The sequence below is a fragment of the Lepisma saccharinum genome, chromosome 4 (assembly GCF_977018435.1).
Source record: "Lepisma saccharinum chromosome 4, izLepSacc3.1, whole genome shotgun sequence".
Lineage (NCBI taxonomy): Eukaryota > Metazoa > Arthropoda > Insecta > Zygentoma > Lepismatidae > Lepisma > Lepisma saccharinum.
This window is the reverse complement of record NC_139232.1, coordinates 45,006,396-45,028,526: the sequence shown is the minus strand read 5'-3', so window position 1 is coordinate 45,028,526 and position 22,131 is coordinate 45,006,396. Positions and strand designations below refer to the sequence as shown.

At 36.2% G+C, this 22,131-nt stretch overlaps 2 protein-coding genes across 2 annotated transcripts in view; one reads left to right on the top strand and one right to left on the bottom strand.

The window, feature by feature from the left end:
* The window catches only part of LOC145986434 (uncharacterized), a 58,199-nt gene extending 45,706 nt beyond the window's left edge, over positions 1-12,493 (bottom strand). Inside the window, exons 1-3 of the mRNA XM_083120451.1 lie at positions 12,326-12,493; positions 5,262-5,381; positions 2,347-2,743 (exon numbers count right to left, since the gene is read on the bottom strand). Of these exons, the coding sequence (XP_082976577.1) occupies positions 2,347-2,743; positions 5,262-5,381; positions 12,326-12,422 (614 nt within the window). The 5' untranslated portion in view covers positions 12,423-12,493. The remainder of the gene's footprint in view (positions 1-2,346; positions 2,744-5,261; positions 5,382-12,325) is intronic.
* A 680-nt stretch (positions 12,494-13,173) lies between these two features.
* Positions 13,174-20,369, top strand: rswl (tRNA methyltransferase roswell). The gene is made up of 2 exons (XM_083121639.1): positions 13,174-14,577; positions 19,754-20,369. The coding sequence occupies exon 1, from the start codon at positions 13,304-13,306 to the stop codon at positions 14,552-14,554; it is 1,251 nt and encodes a 416-aa protein (XP_082977765.1). The 5' UTR covers positions 13,174-13,303; the 3' UTR covers positions 14,555-14,577; positions 19,754-20,369.
* The last annotated feature ends 1,762 nt before the right edge of the window (positions 20,370-22,131 follow it).

Genomic DNA, 22,131 nt, shown 5'->3' with positions numbered 1-22,131 from the left:
TCTGGCTGTATATAACCAGCTACATGTCAAATATCTGCAAATCTCGTGGCAAGGATCTTATCTTCAGGTTTGTATGTCCATTTGTCCTGGCACATGTGTTGTAATATTGTGGTGCTGATAACGGAAGTATCTGAGGTTCACGTTGTTACATTACGGTTAAAAACCTTACAACCACAGCAACAACCTAATGATGAATCAGCAGGAATATACACATTTCACAGTTGCAAACTATTAAATGCGTATCCGGTGCATAGATAAACACAGTCATCGGAGAGCTTGTTTTACTACTACTAAATCCCTGTATTATGAACCATTTTTGTCCCTTGCAGCTAAATGCCCTGAATAAACATTATGTATTACTTACATTTGGAATTTTAAGTTCTTTCATTTCTATTTTGTCAACTGTTCAGTGTGTCACAGACAACCAGTATCAGAAGGACGAGGTGGATAAACTAAACTGTAAATGTCAATAAGATTTCCAAATATCCGACATGTAGGCTAAGAGACAAAAACTGATATTACCACTTCCTTTTGAATACGTTGTTTTTCTACAATTTTTCGTATTGTTGAATCACTTCCTGTTCAGTTACTGAATGCATTTTTTCCCTTTGTTTTTTGGGACATAATGTGGTTGGTTGTAGCTATGTCATTTTTCACAGAATATGTGTGTTCCTGGAAACCCGGCATGCACCACTTCATGACAGGAAATGACGTCACAAATGAAATGTGTTCGGTTGCAAGCATTCAGGTGGCAAAACTGGCTCATTTGAATGACTGTACTGCCGAAATGACGCATCAACGAGAAAAATGTTACAGGAAAAAGTTGTTCCTTTTGATGTCCTTTATATGTTTCTGTGGTCAGTGGGCACCATTAAAATGACACACTGTATTACGGCTGAGCTGATACTGATGTATTGTGATTAAATGATAATTTCATGTGCAAATGTGAATACTTTAAGGCAAAATTCTGTTAGATTACTATGACATAGCTTCAAAGAAAAATTTATATTCTAAAACATTTTTCAATTTATACAATTTTGGAAATTTTTGAACACTGGGACCTGTATCAGTGGGAATAAAGAAGAGTACCTTCAATGCTTTCAATATTGGTTTAAACTGGCATTGGCTAGCCCTGAACTATATGTATACAAACACTAACAAAATGGAGAATAGGTACTTGTACATAGATCTGTTAAAATATTGGTAATTTTCTGATAAGCTGATATGTCTTTATTATTTTTCTCATATGTATGAATTGCTTGCATTGAAGAATTATTTCCCGGTACTTTGGTATTATACAGACTACCTGATTTCAGACCACCTGTTTTCCTTACCTAACCTAACCTAACTGGAAGGCTATCAGTTAGGTTAGGAAAACAAACTGTTTGAAATCAGGCAGTCCGTATAATACTAAAGTACCTATTTCCCTTGCATTTTATGATTCTTACAAGCTTCTAAACACAATTTTTGATGGAACGTTTTGGAAGAACTACGAATAAATGTCTGATGAAGGGAGACTGTCCTCTACCAAAATATTACATCAAAAATTGTGTTTATATGCTTGTAAGAACTGTAAATTACAAGAGAAATAATTTCTATATTGGTTGATACCTACAGAGTACCAATTAATGTCAAGTAATGTCCCATCATTATGAAAAAGTGAGTTTTACAATATGTGGCTTTGTAAACTTAACACTGTGTTTAAAGAAAAGAGCAACATTACAAACAAAAAGAAAAATATGACTGTATTCCGCACATGGAATAGTATTGTCAGACAATAATGGCACTGTAATTTTTTTATAAATGATTAGTACATTTTCTTATTCCTATCCATCAAAATTACTGAATTGATATTTAAGTCTAATCGTTGCACTTCTCACATATAGTGTAGAATTCTAAATTAAAACAAGTCTTAATGTGCATTACATTTTTTCAACTGTCGCTAATTTCTTACCATATCACTTCGGTTGCTGCAGTCAAATTTTAAAAATTGCATTTTTTCCCTACCAAGTATTATCTTCTTAGCATGCAATATTAATTGGGAACTATTCATTGTCTAGTGCTTGTACTACTGATGCCTATTCTAACAATACATTTCAAGAGAGATCCTCTTCTCTCATCTTCAGGTGAATAATTCATTTTCGCTTGTGTTGGGGATCGATCTAACAACAGACTTATGAAGTTACAACATGCTATCTTTACTAGATATTATCCATAGACTAATATTTTTCTTATTATATTACCACTTAATAAGATTGCATCATCTCTCATCTTCAGGTGAGATCCAACATTTATATTATTGGAATTACTTATTATGGGAAAAGAATAAAAAAATAAAATACATACGCATCTGCTTTCAGCTTCTTCTTCAATTTCTTGGCAGCTTTTTCAACTGGCAGAAGATCTTCATCTTTATCATCATCATCATCACCTTTGTCCTCCTCTGAAGAGCCGCTGTCAAAAGAATCTGAAGATTTTGCTCCAAAATCATCATCCTCGGGCACATCATCATCGTCATCATCATCGCTATCAAAATCATTTAGGTTCGTCATTTTATACTTTTCATCTTGTTCACCATCAGATGATGATGATCCAAAGTCATTATCATTATCAAGTGTGGTATCAGAATGTTTTCTTTTCTTTGTAGCTGGTGTTAACCATGATTGATTTTCATCGGTAAATCCATTTTTTTCTTTCTTCTTTGCACTGACTGCATTTATGGAGGCCTTCTTCTCTTCTGCTTCTGCAATGTGAAGATAAAACTGAAGATCAGAAATACACTGAACTTGAAGAACAATGACAATATGAATGTACACAGTTGTTATGATGAGCAGATGGATTTTTATGACACACTATTTTCATCCTCGCCTGGTTAAGCTGACAAAGCAAAATGACACTGAATCAGTTATAAATAAAAACACATGCACATTCACCTTGTTTCTCTGATTCAACTTGTTCTCATTTGTTAGTCATGAATATTGTTTCTATGATGTAAATTTTGTATATAAACTAGAGTTGGAAGTGGTCGAAATTAAAATTGCTTTTTTGGAAAAAAAAACTGAATTTTTCTTCCGCCGCTTTTTTCACAAAAGTGTCTCAAATGAATGAAAATACAGGAGTTGGCAGTATTTTTCCTCTTCCATGGTTTTCGTTTATCTCCCTACTGTAAAATAGACATAATTTCTAAATATGAAATACAATTTACATTCTTTCAAAAAGCTGGCCTTTTTCCATCAACAGTACTTGCTATTTATTCTCTGTGATTTACAGTCTAAATGAAATCTTAATCTCTTATGAAATAGCTAACAATCTTGTCAAGTATAGAGAACATTCAGACCGAAGCAACACATGACAGTTCAGTCTGTAAGCAAGCATCCACCAAGCATGCACAAAGACCGAGGCGACATGATTCGTGCCAAAGAACGAGCTTTTAGACTGAAGTCACAAATAACAAGCGACGCAGTCTCCTTCAGTATAAAGCAAATCGTCCACCATGCATGCAAGAACAATAGACCGAAGCGGCACGATGCACGCCATTGAGAAAACAGTGTAGTCCTAGCAACATGCAAGTGACATGTTTAGCTCGTTGTCGCATTTCGGTTCAAAAGGTTGAATGAATTCCTGAGGGTCTGCTTCCAAGTGATGCATGTCACTTGTTGCTTCGGTCTGAAAGTTCCCTGAGAAAATGGTACAGGCCAAGTGACACTTGCAGCTTATGTCGGTTCGAAAGGTTGCGTTTACTTCTAATGGTTGGTTTCCAAGAGCCACGTGTCGCTTCCATCTCAAAGCTCTATTAAACAGGATATATACACATATTCCTGTAATAAGTATACTTCTGCATATGTGTTGTCAACACTAAAGATTTTTAATTGTCCCAAAACATCGAATATTTTGATATTAACATTTGTTTCATATTTTCCGGCATCAACATTTAAATTGAGACACAAACATGTAAAAGTTTGTTTTTAGTCCATTTCATGGTCAGATGTGCTCATCAGGACTACACGTTTAATTTTTAACCCTAGCTTACCTATGCCGTACAACAAACTTACATACCGGGAGGTGGCTCACAAGCCCATACTTTTTTTTTATCACTAAAATTTGATAAAACATTTTATTATTGAATCACTGCTTCCCTTTGCTGATTATGTGCAGTTATTTATTAATTATAATAATTACAAAAATTACTATCATTAATAAAAAATAATAACCAATTATTGCATTAGTGTCTCACATATATTTTAACATTCACTAAAACTAACAAAATTCATAAATTTTTTAATTAATGCTTTTGTAGAAGTGCAGCTGTTTATTAAATATAATGATTACAATAATTACCATCATTACAAACCAACTGTCACTGGCATGAGTGTCTCGAGTGAGACACATTCAAAGATGGCACCTGATATGTGCACAAAGTGCATTTTGCCTAGTAATTACATTACATTTGTTTTTATGAACAAAAGTAATAAATAAATATTAGGAACATCCTAGGAAACAACGTAATTTATTTTCAAACAGTTGAAAAATCTAAAAAATAGAGGTGGCGGGCCAGAAAGCCCCCCCCCCCCCCCCCTCGGTAAGCTAGGGTTAAAATTGTATCTGAACGGTTATGCAATATGTCCCCACTGGGATTGACCAATTTCTGTCTCTTGGCTGCTACATCATGTAAATATCTTTTAGCTAGATGTAAAATATGTCACTACAAACCTGTAAACTCATAACAGTAACTTCAAGTGAAATAGGTTAGCTCTAATTGGTAAAAAGCCAGCTTTTTTTCGAAAAAAAAAAACTATCCATTCAAAAAAGTAAGCTTTTTTGCAACTCTAATATAAACACAAGAATTATTCACTGTAAACTAGGGGTGTGCAGGACAGAGACTTTTCTTGAGGAGGGGATTTTTCTTAATTCTGACATTCGAGATGGAAAAATTTTGCAACTTCCCAACTAAGTCGGGAAATGGTCGAAACTCCCTGACACTATAGAAATCTTGAATTCACTGTGGGATTTTCCTTTTGAGTAATTATTTCTGCATTTATCAAATAACTTATAACACAGAAATCGAGAAATAACTACTTTCAAAAATGACCATTTTGAATTTCCCCGACAGTTCGGGATCCTGGAAAGTCAAGAGATCATTTCCCGAAGTTGGGATCGAGATGGGAAATTTTCTTCCTGATCCTTGTACAGACTTTTCGGGATCATGCACACCCTTACTGTAAATAAAATAAAATTTTCATGAAATGCACGTATGAACTTACCTTGGTTTTGTAATTTCTTTCTCTCCTTCCGCTTCTCATCACGTTCTTTCTTCCTCTGTAAACGCTTGATTGCTCGCTTCTTCTGGTTACGGCTAAGTTTTTTTGGTTCATCATCCTTTGCTATAGAAGGAAAAAATATTATCAGTTACCTAATTATTAATCACACAACAGGCAAGAAGTTACATCATAAAAAAAAAATTGGTTGATTACTCACTGCAATAAAATAAATGGAATATCTATTAATACAAAGGCCATTTTATGAATCTTGATTTGCACAAAAATATGTATCTTCTGTGATACAACTGATATAAACAATTAGCGTAGTTCTTCGAATCTAAGGTGCAGGTTTTTGTCAGATTTTAGACGTCCAAAATTCAGGTGCGCCTTAGATTCGTTGGCATCTTCGATTCGATGTATATATTACAATATATATGTATTTCATGCATGTACAGCATAGAATCTACTGCAGTCTCTAATACCGGTAGTTACAAAGAGTAAATTATTTTTTTCTTAACTTTCCTTAAAATTACTGGTAGCTGCAATACAATAATCAACATTTCGCTTTCCTGATAAGAAAATGCTCAACAACATTTTTCCCCTTTAAATTTGCTGTGTTAGGACAACAATGAACATTTTACAACAAATAATCATTCAATTGTTATCAGTTTTGTAATCGGGAAAGCGCGGGAGATAGAATCTTGATGTTCCCAGTACATACAGATAGTCAGGTTTCGTTGACGGGACACACTTGTAGTAAGGTACCAGTAACAGCATTAATATGGAGAAACAAAAGTGCCACTGATATGATGCAGCATTTAAACAAAGTTATTCAGTGTACAGAGGAGTTTGGAAACTGTGCAGCTGGACAAAGATTTACTGTTAGTGAAGTGTGCATTTGTCATCGGAGAAATAAGCGACGGCAGTTATTTAGTTGCATAGCAACGAGACAGTCATTCTCCGGACCAAAAGAAGGTCGACAGTTGTATATCAAATGAAAGCCCAATTCATATGCTTTAAGATGAGACCATACCCAGCCCTGTAGTTGAAACAGGTCTCTTGAAATATTATTTATTTAAAGTTTCAGCGGTGAGTGGATTTTGGGCAATTTTCTCAATTTTTAAAATTCAATAACTCAAAAACCGGCAACATATAAAATAAAAAAAAATCTTTGATTTTACATGTAATTAGCTACCCATTCCCAAACTTAGGTATGAATGTACAATATAAAGAATGTCTCCAATTTCTTTCCTACTTCTTATACTCACTAAATATGCAGTCCTGGTAAGATTTGGGGGTGACCGGTAAAAATTGTACACTTGCGACTATATATGCTGCAAAATTACATTTTTCATTACGGCGATCATTCTCCATACAGAAACAGGAACCATGTTTGATGATATGAACAAGTGATGTTCGGCATTCATTGCACTGTCTACAGCGTTGACACACTGTTGCTTCGTTACTTGCAGAGCATTAATTGTTGCTTCGTTGCCGGAATGCTAGAGCATGAGGAATGAGGACTTACATTACAGTTTGGCAATGGTGTTCCAGCGTTGTTCTAGAAAAATGGCATGTTGCGTAGTGAGGAATTTAGTGCTACAAAACTTATATTTTATTACAATATGTGCTCATTGGCAAAACATTTAACTGATACCCGTACGAACCATTTCCGGTATGGTTAGGGTAAGAAATTATCTCGAATTGCGCTCATATTTGGTATATTATTGGCCTTCTAATCAGTACATTATGCACGGGTATCCCCACAAACCATTCACGGATAGCCCCACGAACCATTTCCGGTAAGGTTAGGTTAGGGAAGCATAGTTAAAATTTTGTTCGTAAAAAAATGCGATACAGCTCTAAAAAAAATCCACTTATATAGACTTTTTTTCGCGATTTCCAGACGTGACCCCCGTATTTTAACAAGAGATTCATGATTAGAAGGCGAAATTGGAGACACTCTCTATATTCTTCATTCGCTCCCAAACTTACACTCCCCAAAAGTTTCCAACCTCCAACCAGCCAAGGGAAAAATCCTAGATAAACCCCTCAGGTTAGGGCTTTTTGATTTGGTTCTCATAGCAATTCTCAATATTTTCGTTGAGCTAGAAGTGCTAAGATTGATAGTGTGAACTTTTGAACTGAGTTTCTGCAGACTTTTGGAAGCTCGTGGAAGCGTTTTCTCCCTTCGTTCAACTTATTCGGTCGGTAAATCATGTATTTGTTGACATTAATGTATCTCCGATGCACGATAGCTCTTGCCACCATTACCGGCGACGACGTGAATTAAATGTTCTGTGCATTCGATTATATAACCCCTTGTTAGTGTAGCAACCATGCGGTATTTTTACAAGATGATATGTGAGCAGTTCTTTTATTTCTGGTAACGATTTCGATTGTTTTATGATTTCTCCTAGCACAAAGACTAATTATTGTAGAATTTTGGAAATCATTGTCACATGAAATTTGAACCTTCCTTAAAGTAATGGGCACTGTTTGGACTCAAAAAAGTTATTTATGTTGAAATAAACAACTTGAAAATTACCTTACGCACTTCTCATGGACAAGATATTCTCAGTCGACAACCGACAGTAAATATCGTAGAAGCGTGGGAATGAATGTAGAAGTAAATCGGAACCTTAGTAGAATGCATTTAGGGACTTTATTTTAATGCTAAGGGAACCTAACCACGAAAGCATATATTGAACTAAACCTTAAGTATTCGCTAAAACTCCGTAGTATGTGTTAACAGACGTACATCGAAATTGAACCATGTAAAAATTGGGTACCAGTTTCATAGATGAGACACATTAAAATCGGATATTTTGTGTTTCGCTTGGTTCGTACTTACCAATTGTGTTTTGTGGAACATAGTTCAAGGTGCCATTATGCTTTTTACACGGAAACAAACACAATTTTTCACATTTTTTTAATTAATTTCTTCGCTTCCGGAACACACAATATGGCAGGCACATCTTGACTCACGCTGTGGGTATGCAGCGTGTCAACCTTCTTCACAGAAAAATACCTACTATCGTGTTCGTCACTGGTAGAAATTAGAAATTATACACGGGTAGCTGACGGATAGCCCCACGAACCATTTCTGATAACTTTAGGTTAGGTTTGGTTACGTTAGGCAAGCATAGTAAAAAAAGGGGGGTTTGAAACACTGACAGGGGCTTATGTCATCAAACGTACGCAGCATCCGGTTGTCGTAGGGTAAGCTAATGAAAGCAATGACAATTGTGCGTCAGTGAGATATTTCTCTTGAAAAATACATGATTTCCTGGTCAAATATATTCCACGATGAAAGAAAATACCTCAACGAACGTTGTAAACCTTGAAGAAACTCATTTCTGTAAGTAGTTCCTTGTGTAAAATTGGAGAAATATGTCTCCGATGTATGAAACTGGGTACTAATCTGATATTCCCCTGACAGATTTCTTCATTTTTACACAAGAAACTACGTACGGTAATAAGTTCCTGTAGCATTGTCTAACATCTGGAAGGTGTTTTTGTGTGATGTGGGAATGTTTCATAGCGGAAATTCAACCACTGACGCATAGCCCCATGAACCATTTCCGGTAAGGTTAGGTAGGGTCACGTATAGGTTACAATAGTTAAAAATTGGTTTCGAAAAAAATATGCGTAGGGTAAAATTTTCGTAGCCCCAAAACGTATTTCTTCAATTTTACAGGAGAAAGTACTTACCGAAATGGGTTTATTTATACTTTAGGAAGGTCTTGGAAGTTTGTTTTCACCTTGTTGAAATTTTTTTGTCGGTAAATCATCTAATTTTCGACATTAATGTCACTCCGATGTACGAAAGCTGTTCCATTGATGTTGGTCTTCTACGTGCACCAAATATTTGCGAGCGTTTCATGACATAACAACTGGTCAGTGTTTCCAAATACGCGGTTTTGTAACTGTGTAACAGTTCTAGAACGTAAATAAACGTGAGTTACTGTTCATCATTTCTGATTACAAACTTGCAACATCATGACGTGCACAGGATCAGTGGCGTGCTCAATGTGAGGTTGATGGGGGTTATAACCCCCCCCCCCCCTTTTGCCTAGTATCTCTAAGGCTATTTATGAATGGTTTGTGGGGCTATCCGTCAATGGTTCGTGGGGATATCCGTCAATGGTTCGTGGGGCTATCCGTGAATGGTTTGTGGGGCTATTTATGAATGGTTTGTGGGTTTTTCGAACCCGAAAAAAAATTCTAATTTTGAAAAACAAATTTAACTATGTTTGCCTAACCTAACAGAACCTAACCTAACCTTGCCGTGCATGGTTCGTGGGGCTATTTATGAATGGTTCATGGATCCGTGAATGGTTTGTGGGGCTATTTATGAATGGTTCATGGGGCTATCCGTGCATGGTTCGTGAGGTTTTCGAACCCAAAAAAAAAAAAATCTAATTTTGAAAAACAAATTTAACTATGTTTGCCTAACCTAACCTTGGCATGCATGGTTTGTGCGGCTATTTATGAATGGTTCGTGGGGTTTTCGAACCTGGAAAAAAATACAAAATCAGTAACACGAAAGTAGGTATTTTTCTATGAAGAAGGTTGCAACACTGCATAACCACTGATCATGAACTACGCTAGTCAACATTTCGGTACTAGTTTACTATCCTTCGGACACATTTATTTATTTTTACAGAAGAAACTACTTACCGTAATAAGTTCCTGTAGCATTGTCGAACATCGGGAAAGTGTTTTGTGTGATGTGGGAATGTTTCATAGCTGAAATTCATGTTGTTCATTGAAAATTAATTCTCCGACGGAGAATAGCTAGCCCCACGAACCATTGGCGCGTGGATAGGTTAGTTCTGTTAGGTTAGGAAACATAGTTAAAATTTGGTGTCATGTTAGTATCAGGATCTAGAAATTGGAAATAATTGCGAACCATTGGCGCTAGCCCCACGAACCATTGGCACGTGGTTAGGTTAGGAAACATAGTTCAAATTTCATCAAAACAACGTTGATACACCTTCAGGAATGTTCCACGTAGCAGATACGTAAGTACGAATGTCAAAAATTGACGAAACGAAAAAATTAGAGGTGTCCGAAGGATAGTACATTTTTACCAAGATTTCTCTGCCATATCGCGTGTAACGCAAGCGAAAGCGAACAAAATAAAAATAATCCATATTTCGAAAATTGAGATTATTTGCGTGCAAAAAACGGTTAAACTTTACTGCCGTGTATCCACCGGAAGTTGTGGTTTGTATGTGGTAAGTCAGCGAGCGTATGTTTATTTTAGTAAGTTGATGGTAGGTGGCTCTGGTGATGTTCAATTAGCTAGTGCTTGGTAGTTTGTTATCAGTTGCCGGTCGAGCGTATTTTACTGGTGGGTCATGTTGGTATGGCCTCGGCTTCTACGCCCGCGGACGTTGAATTTGGTGAAACTGCTGTAAATTTTCACCAGTTTATGTTCCAGCTAATTGTGATTAGTAAGGTAAGTTTGATTTCTTTTTATTTTGGAGTAGGTAATTTGTGGTTGTAATGTAAATTTTTTAGTTTTCGTTTAGTTTTAAATTCGGGTACTCATAGAAATTTAGATTTAGTGATTTTGATTTGGATTGGTTCGGGGGTTTGGGGGCGGAGCCCCCAACAGTAGTATAAATGAAGATTTTTTAATTGCAAGTTTTTATTGGAGTGGTTTATTATTGTGTTTAGTCGTTCCCCTTTGTGTTTACTGGTGTCGTTCCCCTTTGTGTTTACTGGTGTCGTTCCCCTTTGTGTTTACTGGTGTCGTTCCCCCTTGTGTTTACTGGTGTCGTTCCCCCTTGTGTTTACTGGTGTCGTTCCCCTTTGTGTTTACTGGTGTCGTTCCCCCTTGTGTTTACTGGTGTGGTTCCATTTTCATTTTTAAGGCGAATTTCTTCCTTGTGTTTATTGGCGTGTTTCCTCCTCGTGTTTACTGGTGTGGTTCCAATTTTATTTTACTGTGTGTTGAAAGGGGTAAATCATTTATTTTTTTGTCGTTCCCCCTTGTGTTTACTGGTGTCGTTCCCCCTTGTGTTTACTGGTGTCGTTCCCCCTTGTGTTTACTGGCGTGGTTACATTTTCATTTTTAAGGCGCATTTCTTCCTTGAGTTTATTGGCGTGTTTCCTCCTCGTGTTTACTGGTGTGGTTCCAATTTGATTTTACTGTGTGTTAAAAGGCGTAAATGTTTTTGTGTTCGGAAATTGTTAACTTTGTATTTTTAATATGGCAGTTCGTTTTTGATTGGTTATGATGCGAGTTTGGAATGATGACGTGATTTTCAAAATGGCGGCAGGTACTTCCGGTGGAGTTACTACTGTAAATTTTCACCCAAAAAACGAAACGCGAACTTGAAGAACCCTTAGGAATGCAGAATACGTAAGTATCAATGTGAAAATAAGGGAATTAGAGACGTTTGGTGGTTACTGAAATTTTAATTAGATATGGGTAAGTACGAATGACAAAAATTCACAAAACTAAAAAGTTATAGGTGTCCGGGGACTTTCAGATTTTTACCTGAAACTGTTACCAAAAATTGCATTCGTAGCATAATGAAATTGCAATAAAACAAAAGGAACTTGGGCCGAAATGTGTTTTCACTATACCATACTGTTTACCTTTGGATTTTCCACACGTTGTGCATACACCCTGTTATTACAAATAAAAAACAGTGGAAGCAGTCCGGGAGAGATATTGTACTTACACGTTCCACGTTTTGGAATCAAATTCGTCAGTTATTTGTGGTTTCCGCGCTCTGAAAGTTTCGTTTCATAAAACATCAAACTTATGGATTTAAAAAATTGATGAATTATCGAGGGGGAGTGCACACACTCAAGGATTCCAAAGGCAGCTTTTACTTGAAAACCTTGTTACAATGCAACGAAAGTTGAGGAAAACGGAAATGTTCACTCTTTGACATATTTCTTAAGCTGTAACTTGGCAATTATAAATACATGAAAATTAAGTAAGCGGCAAAAACAAAAGTATCGCTGACTCTTCACTAAAACTAGCATTTAACTAACCCAAACACCTTTAGATTTTCTCTATATATTATACCGAACATACTCACCGAGTAAATGCTTAGGAAAAATTGGGTCCTTTTGCTTTCGTGCCTTTCTACCGGGACCTTTCTTTGGTTTTTCATCATAATTTGCTTTCCTTCCCATTTCGAATACTATCTCTGAAAACCACCACAAGTAAGCAAGTAACACGTTTTTCAGTTACTGTGCAAGTCCAACATGCGTAGTATACTGTTAGTGTAATACAATTAGTCCCTTACCGCATAGATATCAGCTTATCATTTGTTGTTAGTAAATCAGGCTATATTTAATTTTTAAAAAATTACAGAATACATAACTATTACCGGCATGCTCTCACAAAACAAACATTTTTTTGTGTTTTGAGAAACAGACAGCATTGGTCCATACCATACTTTATGGGATGAATTAACAGACAATAAAGTCTTGAAGGTAACGATGGTACTAATAATTGTCCCATGTAATAAAGTAACTTGCCTCAGTGCAAAGTAAAATCCTTAACTTTTAGAGTTAATTGAAATAAATTAAGGAAGAATCCATGATTTATGACAGGTATCAAATTTACAATAAACACAGATACAAAATAATAGTCTACAGCAGAACGTGATACAATAGTGCGTTTGGGGGAAATTAGTACGTACATTGATACACGGAGTGATATACCCACAACAATTCCCAAAATGTACCCGTACGGACAAAGCACAGAAATCTTCTTAGGAAATAACTGTATTACCTTTTTGGAAGGTGAAAATGACGTACTGACGTAAATATAATTGCTTAAATCCCCATTGAAGTCAAAACAATACTAACATAAGTAACTAAAATTAGTTACTGCTTTATGTGCGGCGTGGGACGAATCGTAAAATCCACGTACAAGCAAGCCATCTGATTCCTTTACAAAGCGTATTTGTTTGGATATCAAATTTGTGGTTTTGTATTGTTGCTTTTTAAATTTTTGTTCACAGCTCTGTGTGGAAAACCGCTAGAAGATTAAAAGACATTTCAGTGTCATGCATCGACTGTCGTGTTTTACCCGGTCGCTAACATCTGTTGCAGAACTCTTGTCGCTGGTCATTCCCGGACAAAACACATTGAAGACAAGTACGGTTTTAGTGCAAGTGAGAAGAAGTAAATCTCTTCAATTTCACCGATGCGCGTCGCATTTGGTTAGTGCATCGGAAAACGCTAGAGTAGAAGAAGCATGTTTGCCACACATGATGAAAAATGAAATTCAGAACATAACAGGAGGTGACATAGACTTAGAAAAAAAGCTGAAAGTCCTGATATTAGAGCACGAAGTGTATAGGCAGGATGGAATTCGTGTTCCAACAACGGTAAAACCAAGTCAGTGGAAGGAGCTCCTCAGTATGGATACAAGATCTAAGAGGAAAAAGTTTTTTAAATTCTTGTGGTTAACTGAGAAAAGGAAAGAGAATGAAAAACGGAAGAAAGAAGAGAAGAAATTGGCATACCAACAATCATGCTCTTTAAACGCTAACAGTGATGATGAAAATGGTCATATCCAGTATGGTTTGCATAACAATACTATGTTTCTGCGAATATACGAAAAAACTATGAATTCGTTTTATAACAATAAACTAATTCAAGCAATGCAGTTTAGTCAACCAATTGTGCTAGACTGTAATTATGACCAACACATGACTAGGCAGGAATGCCAAAATTGTGCCAATCAGGCAATGCTCCTGTTTGCAGAAAATCGTCTGCATAGCCAGCCATTTAATATTTACTTATGTAATGCCAAACGAGATAGTTCGTTAATGACAAAGGTTCATAAATTTTTCCCACCATTATATGATGATGATTTTCCTTTGAATGTAACAGAAAAAAGCTATTTAGACATTTTCCCCAAGGACAGCATTGTGTACCTGACACCACATTGTAGGGAAGAATTACTAGACTATGATCATGATGCTGTGTATATCATTGGGGCTATGGTAGATAAGTCAAATAATGAACCATTGTCATTAGCAAAAGCAAAGAAAGAAGGTTTGAAAGTAGCAAAACTTCCAATAGATAGGTATCTAGATTGGGGATCTGGTGGGGGTAAGTCATTAACTTTGAATCAAATGATTCAAATTATGCTTGAGATACGTGCAACCGGAGATTGGATGAAAGCACTTAGATTTGTTCCTCAGAGGAAGTTACAGAAAGAAGAATATAAACCTAGGTTTGGGAGATCTAAGGCAAGACGTCAAAACTCTAGTGTTGTATATAATAAGAAATATGATGCATCTTGTTAGGCAAAATTAGGTATTGTTCTCATGTAAGTACAATCATGTTTTGTAATGCTCTCATAACAAATGTATCTTTAGAAATTTGATGATAAATAGAATTTTGTTATGTATTAATGTGCTGTTGCTTTATTGTGAATGTGTTAAAGAAGAACATTTGGTAACAGTTAGATATAGCGAAAACACATTTCTTCAAATTTACAGGAGAAAAGATGGGAAAGTACTTATGGAATTTAGTTCTTGTGGACTTTCTGAAGCTGGGAATAGTGTTTTTTCGAATCGTGCAACTTATTCGGCCTGTACATAAGGTATTTTTCGACATTCATGTATCTCCGTTGCACGATAGCTCGTGACACCATTACCGTGGACTACGTGAATCAAATGTTCCTTGCGTTCGGTTATGTAACCCCCCTGTCAGTGTAGCAACCACGCAGTAGTTTTACAAGATGACGTGTGAGCGTTTTTGTTTTTTTTTTAATTTAATTTTCTATGTTTGCCTAACCTTACTGAACCTAACCTAACCTTCCGTGCATGGTTTGTGGAACAATTTTCGATTGAAAACCTTTTGTGAATAGTTTGTGCTGCATTTATCGGTTCATAAGTTTGGAAACACTGCATATCAACTGTCGATAGACAACGTGAGTCCAGATTTGCCCACCGAATTAGCAACGACCAATAAATACTCATAATGTTAAAAATAACGCTTTATTCATGGAAAAAAAAGTAATCCCAAGTTGAAAAATGTTCCGCTATGCATATGAGGTAAGTACAAATGAAATTAATTTGAAAATAAATGAGTTAAATGTGTTTTCGCTATATCTAACTAGTACCGAACATTTAACAGTGTTCATTTATAAGAATCTACAAAAGTCAGTGTCCAAGTGACAAATTTCTGTATGATGTAACACTGTAGGAGACAACTTGTGATTTTCAACATTATGGTCATGGATAGGATGGGGAAATGACCTTGGTTATATATTGAACAAGGAGTGGCCTGTGATTTTTTGCAAGCACATGCCATAAGAAATTAAAACAATCAGTATTAATTTACTATTCATCGGACAGATTTCTTAATTTTTACACAAGAAACTTCTTACGGTAATAACTTCCTGTAGCATTGTCTAACATCTGGAAGGTGTTTTGTGTGATGTGGGAATAGCGGAAATTCATGTTCTTTGTTGAAAATTGATTCTCTGACGGACAATAGCCTTTGGCGCGTACACCTTCGTACATCATCACGCGTCGTGATTGTGTTTTGTTCATGTTCATTGGGTATCCAGTGTTGCGTGGTGAAATTCGTACCGTGTGTGGAAGATCCAGTGGATTTTTTAATTTAATTGAACACTGGATCGTGAAGAATGGAAAGGAATATTGAAAATGTGGCAGTGAATGTAAGCTACTTGTTAGAAGGAATGGGCTGTGGGTGGGTATATGCCTAATATGACGTGTCGTGGATATGTGGTGAAATTCAGGTAAGTTTTCCGTATTCTGGAAACGGATTTCTTCAAATTTAAAAGTTTGGGGCTCATTTGGGGGCAGGTGACTACGACCAATTTCTAACATGCCTTTAACAGGGACACTATATAGAAAGCCGGAACAGAGGGGAGGCTGTGCCACGGTAGCGGTAGGGGGCAGTAGGTCAATTACCCCAGGGGCGGAGCCCGGAATCGGTGGGAAATTTCAAAAGAAAATATTTTTTTAGTTTAAATTTTCCACCGATTCCGGGACGGATAGTCCCAAAAACTATTCACGGATAGCACCATGAAACATTACAATTTTCTTCGTAAAACAATGTGAAAAAGTTTAAAAAAAAAAAACTGATCAGATGAGCTTTGTTCACGGGTATTTCTTTGGTTCCGAAGATTGAAACACTGCATAACAAATGAGAATCGACAAAACACAAGCACGATGAGCGATTATGTAGGAAGGTGTACGTGCCATATTGTGTCTCAGGCAAGCGAAAAGACTACGAGATAGAAGTACTCGTAAATTGAAAAATTGCAATTACTTTGATCAAAAAAATGTCAATACATCTTAAGGAATGTTCCGCGAGGCAAATAGGTAATTACGAATGTCAAAAATTGACGAAATGAGCAAGTTATAGGTATCTTTTTACCAAACAATCATTATTATTATTATAACTCCTTCTTTATGAATTCTTCTATCACTAGAATAACTTGTTTTGTGTTCTTTTCATCAACTAATTGTAAAAAAAACCTTTATAACTTCTTATTTTAATTCGTTACCTCCAGTTTCCGCTGTTGATTTCATGGTTTCACATGTTGTCAGCGTAATTTCAGAGCAGATGTGAGTTTGTGTTTGGTGATGATCCTGTGATGCTTTAAGTAAACTCTACATGTCATTGAAACCTGAAATACTCCACGCACCCTTTTCATTTGAAAAGAGGGCCTCGGGGTGGCGTAGTGATAACATCATTGGTGGCTTGTAATCAAGGGGTCCCAGGTTCCATACCCAGTCGAGGCACATAGTTGTTCCAATCATACTTTAAACTGTAGTTCTAGTCCCGATGGGGACTGTCCATAAGGTGGGCTTAAAGTCAAAACTCATTTGAAAATAAAGGGCAAAGCCATCAGTATCAATGCTCATCTGCTACCAACGTACAATTTTATATATATATATTTTGTACAACTGGTAAATCAGTCATTGGTTTCACATGGGAAATAATCTCTCTCCTCTTCAAATCTTCTTGGGCTCCAGGCACTGGCGTACCCAGGATTTTTCTTTGGAGGGGACTGAAATTGTAAAGCAGGGTGGCTACTCACTGGGAGTTCCTTGAATTCTGGGAATTATGCGTGAATTCTACTTGAATTTTTCTCCGTAGACGTGAAAAATTGCAACTTTTATTAATCCAAATCCTATTGAATTTATACATATTGATAAATGCCCTGAGGCGAGATTTTCACAGTTGAGTTTTTATTTACATCGAGGAAGGAAAATAATGTTGTGTGAAAAATAAAACAAAATTCTCTCGATCTGTTTACTTTGTTACTCTCCTTTGTACAGCAATCTGACAGATGGAAGATTATTTCTTGAAGATGATTAGGTAGATTTGAGTTTGAAATTCTTACACAATTAACAATTTTTCGGAGGTTAGAATATGTACCATAACATTTGTGTGACTTGTGTTTGTAGATGTATTTCGAGTCAAAGTATGTGAAGTGGCTAATGTAAACTAAGGACCCCAAATTAAATGTTTTAAATATACCGTTTAATTAAATTAAATTAGAATTTTTGGATACATTGGATCACACAGACACTTCATATTATTACTATATTTGTGTGTGCATATCAGTGGTGCAACCACAGGGGGGGCTTTCCTCCACCCCAATCTTAAATGGAAATCAATTCTAAGGAAGTCAAGGGGGCAAACATTGATGGCCAAGAGTTCCTGCAGAGGGCACAGAGGGGCAATTATCCCCCTCGATTTCAAATTTTATGCAAATAAAAATACATTTCATAAAATTTTCTCGCTTGCTTCGTTCCCAATACCTGCTTCTCTTAGTCTCGTTAAGTTCAGAGCTGTAGCTAGAGAGCGGCGGTAGGTAGCCCTGGCCACCGAACAATCCAAATGATAAAAGTTGTAAAAGAGAGAATGCCATTGTGCCTCGTGAAATTATTTGTGCCCTATTAAATCAATATCGTTTTCAGTTTGGAAAAAAAGAAAAAAAGATGATTAAAATTTTTTTTGTTTGCTTCACTCGAAATATGATTGTTTTCTATAATGCACTGTAAATTACAAGAGAGAGAAATATGATTTCTCTTAATGGATTTTTTCTTAAATGCATGAACAATTGTTTGGAGGAAAAGGAGCATGCACATTTTTGCTGTTGTTTTGTTATGAGGTTTGATGAATTGATTATGTAATGAATATAAATAATAGACTATATGCTGAGCCCTTTTGGCCCTCCTTGCTTTTATCTATATAATTATAATCAGTTTCTTTAATACATATATGTATTAATGAAACTTTGAATACGTACACAATTTAGTGTTGGCATGTATTTTCTTGTTTTACATGAAAGGTACACATGTTAAATGTACAAAAAGAATGATATTCGGAATGCATTTATCATGCATTTTCTGCCATTCAAAAATACAGTTTGTGTACTTGTTTTCAATTATTAAGAAATGTGCCTCCACGATTGTGCAGTGGCAGCGTTGTCCCCTTGCAATCAAGGGGTCCCGGGTTCGATATTCGGTGGAGGCACAAGTGGTTTGGGTCCCACTTTAAACTGTAGGTCCAGTCCCGATTAGCCTTACTGTGCATAAAGTGGACTAAAAACACCAAATCAATCAATCAATCAATTATTAAGGAACGAATTAAGATGACCGGACCCTTCTCCGATTTTCTTCATATTTGGCATACTCACTAATTGAGGCCTCCTAATCACGAATCTGAAGTTAAAAGTTGTCGGAAACTTCTAGAAATTGCAAAATAAGCTAAAATAAGGCGTTAGTTTTCGGAATGGAAACCGTCGATTTTCGCAAAAATTTTTGTTTCACAAGAAAATATATATGTTCCTGATACTACGACGATACCAAATTTTAACTATGTTTACCTAACCTAACCACACGTCAATGGTTTGTGGGGCTAGCGTCAATGGTTCACAATTATTTTGCAATTTCTAGATGTTTCAGACAAATTGTAACTTCAGATTCGTCAGTAGTAGGCCTCAATTAGTAAGTATGTCAAATATGAAGAAAATCGGAGAGGGGTCCTACTACTACTAATAATAGTGATAAAAATGTCATTATTATTATTATTATTGGTACGTTTATCCTGGTACGTGCTCCCTTCCTAGACAAAAGTTCAAGGTGTGTCTGGTGCATGTGTGTGGGTGTTGAAAGACTGTAATACGCAAGGTTGAAATAGAGAAAACATCTGCTTGTGGCCTTGGGCCTTGAATTTTTTGAAAATTTGCCTTGGAAACCGGGAATTATACTTGAATTTTGTCATGGTCGTAGAGTAGCCACCCTGTAAAGGTGGATATTACATAGCTGCTGTGTTCTTAGAGGTGGGAGGATACAGTATAAAATATTTTGTTTTAATTATCCATTTTTAACCTTGATTTTAAAATTTGTTCTTAGGCAAAAATGATAATCGAGGAACATTTTAAGGTGGCTTTGAATTTACCAATTTGGTTTTACTGCTTTCATTTTAAAATTTTGCTTGTCTCAAAATTTCAGGAGTGGCTGTTCCTGTCAGCTCCCATTCTTGTGTACGCCAGTGGCTCTGGACGTTTCCAACATTCACCTACATTCTTTCCTGCTCCACTAGCTACTACCTCGAGACCCGGAATGAGTTCTGTGGATTCATTCCCTTCGAGTCAATTGAACAGCAGTGATTTTGGTCAAGTGTTCAGTGTGATTTTTAAACGTATGTTTTTGATACAAATTCATGAAATAACGCAAATGAAACTGACTTGGATAACTCCCAACACAAAATTCGCTGTAAACGAAGAAAAAATATTACAATATAAACATTCTTTAGGCAGCTTTAACTTGAAATAAATTTATCAGGCCTGAATGAGTAGTGCTCATGCTTTCCTTTTGCCGAAGATCTACGAAGAGTGCTCCTTTTCCCCGAAGTGTCGCGTGCAAAAGAACCGAACCCCGAGTGTGAGCGACATACGGCTGGCAAGTAGGACCAGGACGAAGAGACATGTCTCACGACTTTTACAAGAGCACTATACATTACCCTCTAGCCCTTAGGAAAAGATATGCGACTATGTAAGGATAGTTTGAATGAAACTAAAAATAAATTTAGCACATAAACATAGTTGATAAATTGGTGTGTGTTCTACTTCATTCCACGGAATATTCGCCCATGTATTGAACCCAGAGACAACAGTGATTGCCTTTGAAAATGGCCTCTTCTTAGCTGCCAGACCTAAAGTGGGGTGGGGAAGTGAAGTAGAGTGGATAGTGGTCCAATGTGCATCATTTTACAGAAATGTCTGGAAAAACACAGAGACTTTGAAATTCAGATGACTTGGAATGCATAGAAACTGATTGGCTAGAGGGTATCTGCTCTCTTACAGTACTAGAACTTTACTAGCCAATACCTTGCAATAATTTTCAACCCTTAAATCATGGTTGAGGTGGGGAGGAGTATTTTTCATGCAAAAAGGTTTTGAAGTTAAGTACTCTACTTCTGGTCAGTGAAACATTCTTGCTCTTTAAGAGCATGATGTGCTTGGTTGGAATCCCAGCCTGGGCATGAGTGTTTGTGACTGTCCTTTCATCAATTTCATTGTATCATCCTCATCTTCATGATTAGCCAAAAGTGGTAGAAATGTGAAGTAAAATAAATCAATCACATGTGAGCATGACCTTTTAGCCATGAGCATTCACACACCTTCTGATTAGGAAAGGGGAAGGGCAAAAAGTTTACAAAAGATCAGTTGGGGAAAGAAAAACTATGTTCAATCTTACTTTTACAAAATCTGTATTGATACCTACAAAATAGTATCTAGGGTGTGTCCGAACTCCATAAAATGCTTTTCCTGTGTGCATTTACTGTTATTTTAGGTATAATTATATACATGTCATACCTCTGATGCAGAAATGTAAGTCATAATAACTTCTTGTAAAGGAAAACAAATCAACAAAATTGATAGCATATTGGTTATGTGCGTATTACTCACTATCTATAAACAAAAATACGTTAAAAGTATTAAATTTCGTCTACTTACGTAAGTGAGTATATATTCATTGTAAACTACATTTACGGAAGCTTTACTGCTTTCTTCTTCAGGTGGTCGTATTTTAGGCTCGGAACATTTTGTGCCTATATATACATTTATTTAATTTTCCATTAAATTGTGAAAATCAGTGAGGAAGGCGTTCTCTGCCACAAAGAGCGCCTCCCTCTTATGCTTCACCTTGGCAGGGAACTAGGGCTTTCAATGGCCACTCAAGCATACCATGTTGGTGATTTTAACATGTTTTTCATGAGTTGTAAGAGTTTTTAACAAAGGTAGTTTTAAATTTGTATGCATCGAGTGCCATGTTTTTAACCCCCAACCTTTTACCTAGTGTCCTTGTATGACACTTCTCCGACGTGGCTTGATGTTCCGAGCCTAAAATACAACCACCTGAAGAAGGAAGCAGTAAAGCTTCCGAAACACAGTTTACAACGAATATATACTCAGTTACGTAAGTAGACGAAATTTCATACTTTTAACGTATTTTTGTTTAACAAAATTGATGGTAGTTCTTAAATCAAAACTTTCACTATACACATGCTTGTGAATATATGCAGTTGAACCTGAGTTATAGGTATGTCAAGGTGAAGAGAAGATAATATGTATAACTGAGAATTACTTACAAATCAGATTTAGATACCACGTCATATCATTATTAAAATACTGTAATTGTATACATTTTGAGGAACAAGATATACACAATACAGATTATTTCTGTCATAAAGTAGTAAATTAACTATTGTTAAATACATTACATTTGCTACTTTATTAGTGAACACTTTGGCACTGAAATACTAGAGTAGACCCTACAGTTTTGTTTACAATTGTTTGACTAACAATTATAAAAAAATGTCTAAA